The 6,350-nt window shown below is 42.8% G+C and overlaps 1 protein-coding gene across 1 annotated transcript in view; it reads left to right on the forward strand.

Moving 5' to 3' along the window:
- Positions 1 to 5,667, forward strand: part of LOC140732688 (adhesion G protein-coupled receptor F5-like) — a 72,477-nt gene extending 66,810 nt beyond the window's left edge. Inside the window, exon 6 of the mRNA XM_073055372.1 lies at positions 5,556 to 5,667. Coding sequence (XP_072911473.1) covers positions 5,556 to 5,667 — 112 coding nt within the window. The remainder of the gene's footprint in view (positions 1 to 5,555) is intronic.
- Positions 5,668 to 6,350: the final 683 nt, after the last annotated feature.

Below are 6,350 nucleotides of genomic sequence, written 5' to 3' on the forward strand. Positions count from 1 at the left end.
ATAACCAAGAAGCAAAGATTCTTTGCTTGGCAAAGTTGACTCATCCAAATGCAGAGCAAATACTGTTAGCCTACATGTGTTGCACAATGAGTTTTCCACATTCCCAAATATTTCATCTATTCATCTTTGAACAAAATCACTTTAATTATTTGGTTTGGTGACTTATGCAAAACTGTCATCAGAAACGGCATTACTGCTGACAGAATCAGTTCTCCAATTGTATGGAGCTTTCCAAATTTAGCAATGAACACACAAAGCATTACCATTTTGTTGTGAAGTATTGACAAACATATTTTGAAGTGATTTCCATTTCTGAAAATTTTCACAAAATGAATGAAAATAAGCCAAGTTCTTGTTTGCTTTATCAGGGTGTATTCTCTTCCAATGTTCAAGGAGCCTGGATGGCTTTAATGCCTCATTTGAAAAAACTGTTCCACAAAACAGACACATTGGCTGCTGTTGATTGCTTGATGCTGGTATAAATGAATATACTGTCTGCATTTCTTTATCGTTATGAATTAATTACCACAGTCAATCATCTATTGTTCAAGTCCAACTTCAAGAGCTGAGATCAATAAAGGGGAAAGTTATGATGCCGTCATAACTCAGGCAAAACCTGACTTTGCCAAAAGTCACATAAAATGGGGCAGTAATATTGCACTTGGACTGTGGGCTAGAGGAATATAAACATAGAAAATAGATGCAGGAGTAGGCCATCCAGCCCTTCGAGCCTGCACCGCCATTCAGTATGATCATGGCTGATCATCCAACTCAGAACCCTGTACCTGCTTTCTCTCCATACCCCCGATCCCTTTAGCCACAAGGGCCATATCTAACTTCCTCTTAAATATAGCCAATGAACTGGCCTCAACTGTTTCCTGTGGCAGAGAATTCCACAGATTCACCACTCTCTGTGTGAAGAAGTTTTTCCTCATCCTAAAAGGCTTCCCCTTTATCCTTAAACTGTGACCCCTCGTTCTGGACTTCTCCAATATCGAGAACAATCTTCCTGCATCTAGCTTGTCCAATCCCCTTAGAATTTTATACGTTTCAATAATATCCTCCTCAATCTTCCAAATTCCAGTGAGTATAAGCCTAGTTGATCCAGTCTTCCTTCATATGAAAGTCCTGCCATCCCAGGAATCAATCTGGTGAACCTTCTTTGTACTCCCTCTATGGCAAGAATGTCTTTCCTCAGATTAGGGGATCAAAACTGCACACAGTACTCCTGGTGTGGTCTCACCAAGGCCTTGTACAACTGCAGTAGAACCTCCCTGCTCCTGTACTCAAATCCTCGTGCTATGAATGCCAACATACCATTCACCTTTGTCACTCCCTGCTGTACCCGCATGCCCACTTTCAATGACTGGTGTACAATGACACCCAGGTCTCGTTGCATCTCCCCTTTTCCTAATCGGCCACCATTCAGATAATAATCTGTTTTCCTGTTCTTGTCACCAAAGTGGATAACCTCACATTTATCCACATTAAATTGCATCTGCCATGAATTTGCCCACTCACTTAACCTATCCAAGTCACCCTGCATCCTCTTAGCATCCTCCTCACAGCTAGCACTGCCGCCCAGCTTCGTGTCATCCACAAATTTGGAGATGCTGCATTTAATTCCCTCATCTAAATCATTAATATATATTGTAAACAACTGGGGTCCCAGCACTGAGCCTTGCGGTACCCCACTAGTCACTGCCTGCCATTCTGAAAACGTCCCGTTTATTCCCACTCTTTGCTTCCCATCTGCCAACCAATTCTCTATCCACATCAATACCATACCCCAATACTGTGTGCTTTAAGTTTGCACACTAATCTCCTGTGTGGGACCTTGTCAAAAGCCTTTTGAAAATCTAAATATACCACATCCACTGGTTCTCCCCATCCACTCTACTAGTTACATCCTCAAAAAATTCTATAAGATTCGTCAGACATGATTTTCCTTTCACAAATCCATGCTGACTTTGTCCGATGATTTCACCACTTTCCAAAAGTGCTGTTATCACATCTGTGATAACTGACTCTAGCATTTTCCCCACCACCAATGTCAGGCTAACCGGTCTATAATTCCCTGGTTTCTCTCTCCCACCTTTTTTAAAAAGTAGGGTTACATTAGCCACCCTCCAATCCTCAGGAACTAATCCAGAATCTAAAGAGTTTTGAAAAATTATCATTAATGCACCCACTATTTCTTGGGCTACTTCCTTAAGCACTCTGGGATGCAGACCATCTGGCCCTGGGGATTTATCTGTCTTTAATCCCTTCAATTTACCTAACACCACTTCCCTACTAACATGTATTTCCCTCAGTTCCTCCATCTCACTAGACCCTTGGTCCCTTACTATTTCCAGAAGATTATTTATGTCCTCCTTAGTGAAGACAGAACCAAAGCAGTTATTCAATTGGTCTGCCATGTCCTTGTTCCCCATGATCAATTCACCTGTTTCTGACTATAAGGGACCTACATTTGTCTTAACCAATCTTTTTCTTTTCACATATCTATAAAAGCTTTTACAGTCAGTTTTTACGTTCCCTGCCAGCTTTCTCTCATAAACTTTTTTCCTTTTCCTAATTAAGCCCTTTGTCCTCCTCTGCTGGACTCTGAATTTCTCCCAGTCCTCAGGTGTGCCGCTTTTTCTGGCTAATTTGTATGTTTCTTCTTTGGACTTGATACTATCCCTAATTTCCCTTGTCAGCCATGGGTGCACTACCTTAGCTGGTTTATTCTTTTGCCAAACTGGGATGAACAATTGTTGTAGTTCATCCATGCAATCTTTAAATGCTTGCCATTGCATATCCACCGTCAACCCTTTAAGTATCATTTGCCAGTCTATCTTAGCTAATTCACGTCTCATACCTTCAAAGTTACCCTTCTTTAAGTTCAGAACCTTTGTTTCTGAATTAACTATGTCACTCTCCATCTTAATGAAGAATTCCACTATATTATGGTCACTCTTACCCAAGGGGCCTCGCACAACGAGATTGCTAACTAACCCTTCCTCATTGCTCAATACCCAGTCTAGAATGGCCTGCTCTCTAGTTGGTTCCTTGATATGTTGGTTCAGAAAACCATCCCGTATACATTCCAAGAAATCCTCTTCCTTAGCACCCTTACCAATTTGGTTGACCCAATCTATATGTAGATTGAAGTCACCCATTATAACTGCTGTTCCTTTATTGCACACATCTCTAATTTCCTGTTTAATGCCATCCCCAACCTCACTACTACTGTTAGGTGGCCTGTACACAACTCCCACCAGCGTTTTCTGCCCCTTAGTGTTATGCAGCTCTACCCATATCGATTCCACATCCTCCAGGCTAATGTCCTTCCTTTCTATTGCGTTAATCTCCTCTCTAACCAGCAATGCTACCCCACCTCCTTTTCTTTCCTGTCTATCCCTCCTGAATATTGAATATCCCTGGATGTTGAGCTCCCATCCTTGGTCACCCTGGAGCCATGTCTCTGTGATCCCAACTATATCATATTCATTAATAACTATCTGCACATTCAACTCATCCACCTTGTTACGAATGCTCCTTGCACTGACACACAAAGCCTTCAGGCTTGTTTTTACAACACTCTTAGCCCTTATACAATTATGTTGAAAAGCGGCCCTTTTTGATTTTTGCCCTGGATTTGCCTGCCTGCCACTTTTACTTTGCACCTTACTACTTTTTGCTTCTACTCTCATTTTACACCCCTCTGTCTCTCTGCACTTGTTCCCATCCCCTTGCCAAATTAGTTTAAATCCTCCTAATGTGGCAGGGGGATGGGAACAAGTGCAGAGAGACAGAGGGGTGTAAAATGAGGGTAGAATGTTGCAGTGACCATTCAAAAAGGCAGATGTTGAACTTTACTCCATTGAATGACATACTGTAATTCACAGAAATTGTGTCACTGTGTGACTAGAGTATTGGAATTGTACCAGCAAACAGTGAACTTCTGTAGTGAATGGAAATAATGTGCAGGGCCCAGAAATAGCACAATTTCTTCAGTCTAGCTTCCCCATGATATGTCAAATACCCATTCCCGTCTTCTGATTCCACCCAGAAAACTGGCATATTTGGCAGCTGACAATGTAAGGGATAGTCACCCAGCAGTCAGCCAACTTGTGCTTCCCTGCTAGCCTCAAATTCCTTATTAAAACTCTGTCTCCAAGCATCACTTGGGAGAAGCTAATCTTTTGATAATATCTCCTCTTGTCTCCTTGATTCTGCTTAGTAGCAGAGACCTCTGCTAATTGATAAGCCTTTTGCAGTTCCTTCTCCATGTCAGACACATACTTGAGATACTGTAGGTCTTCTGAGGTAAGTGTTCACCACCAGTCCCAAAACACATCTATAGGCAAGCTCACTTCATGCCCAAACATAAAATAATATGGCGAGTATCCAGTAGCTTCATTCTGTGTACAGATGTAGCAGTGGAACAAATGTCCAATATGTTGACTCTATTTGGTCTTCTTGCTGATTTCTAGGGATCCTAACATGTCTAGCAATATGGAATAGTAGGATGTTTTGCCTTTTCAACTTGGGCTATACCCAATCTACAACAGCTAACCAAAAGGCTGCCGCCACTTCCCCAAGACTAAAGGTTTCGGTATTCGGTGCGGTCAAGTTGCAGTAAGCTTGTGGAATGGCACAACCAGAAGCTCCCAAATAATCCACAGCTCTATATCCCCATGGCAGAAAATTGGCACATTGCTTTAATTCCAAAGGCAGGAATGTTCTTCATACTCTGTCCATTTCCAGCCCTTCATGTAAACATCTGGACAATGCATCTACATCAATTTTCCAGCTTCCCAGCCAGTATTTCAGGCTGAAATCATACACAGACAATGCCACTAACCAACAATGGCCTGTGCCATCCAATTTCATCGAGAATGGATTGTTGTCAGTCCTCACCTCGAACTTGGTACCATATAGATCGTCACTTAACATCCACAGACCACTTCAATGCCAGAAATTCCAATTTGTGCATGGGGTAGTTCATTCAGAAGGTGACAGACACCAGCTGTGCTCTGATCCTCATACAGAATGCCTCCTAAACCGTCTTGGATGGCATCTGTATGCAGTATATATGACAATTGGGAGTTTGCAAAGCCCAACACAAGTGCTTTAATCAGTAGCTCCTTGAGCAACCAGAAGGCCTCTTCACATTTTGCATCCCATCTTGCTCCAAAAGTCTCTGAAGGACAAAGATAAACATTACCGTCTTCTCCTTTCCTCCACCTCCCTTTCTTCCCCAACAGAAGGTAATTCCACAGAAGCTGATTCAAAGGGTGCCTTACTTTGGAGTAGCCCTTCACGAATCTTCAGTAGTACCCACAGAATTCAAGGAACAAGCTTAGAGCACTCACATTCTTGGATCTTAGCCATGTGGTCACCACCTCTATCTTGAACAGATCCATAGCTTCTCCATCCTGTGCAACTATGTGCCTGATGTAGTTAAAAGATGTCTTGCAGAACTGGTACTTGTCTGATGGTAGTTTTAACTCTTCAGCTTTCAAACAGTCTAACACCTACAGGAACCTCTTCCTGTGCTCTTCCAGGGTGGACCCGAACACCCTGGAAGAGATCATCGAAGTACACCAGTACCTCAAGCAAGTTCATGTTCCCAACAGTCTTCTCCATGACACATTGGAAAGTAGCCGGTGCTCCTGATATGCCCTGGGGCATTCTCTCAAACTGAAAGAATCCAAGTGGACATATGAATGTTGTCTTCTCCTTGTCAGCTTCACTCATGGGTATTTGACAATGCCCACCCCTTACATCCAGCACACTGAACTATTTCACTCCACTCATGCAGGTCAGTGCATCCTCCATCCATGGAACAGTAAACTGGTGAGGGACTGTATGTCAGTGCAGTGTCCGATACTCAACACACATTCATACTTCTTACTTTTCTTCCTCACCACCACTATTGGTGATTCACAGGGACTTCGTGACTCAGTGATAATCCCAATTTCCTTCAGTTTTCGCAGATGCTGCCAAACATCATTTTGCTGGTACTAATCATCGAGACCCTTCCCTGAAAGGGGTGTCCTCTGTCACTCGGATGGTGTGGGGAGTACTCTTAGAACCTCCCACATCAAATTAGTCTGTAGAACAGACATCTTCAAACTTGAACATCTTCTCCGTCAGTCTCCTTCTCCGACTCTTCAAGTGTGGGAAGTCACTGAAGTTGAATGACTTGGCTGTCCACTTTCCTGATCCAGAAGATTGTCTCTCTCCTGGTTTTCTCACAGGACAACTAGACATTACAATCTCTGGGAAAAGATGTGCCATTGGCATCCCCTGCCTGAGTGTGACCTTTCTCCCTGAGGTGTTCTTGACAATCACTGTCA

Source organism: Hemitrygon akajei, chromosome 9, assembly GCF_048418815.1.
Source record: "Hemitrygon akajei chromosome 9, sHemAka1.3, whole genome shotgun sequence".
NCBI lineage: Eukaryota > Metazoa > Chordata > Chondrichthyes > Myliobatiformes > Dasyatidae > Hemitrygon > Hemitrygon akajei.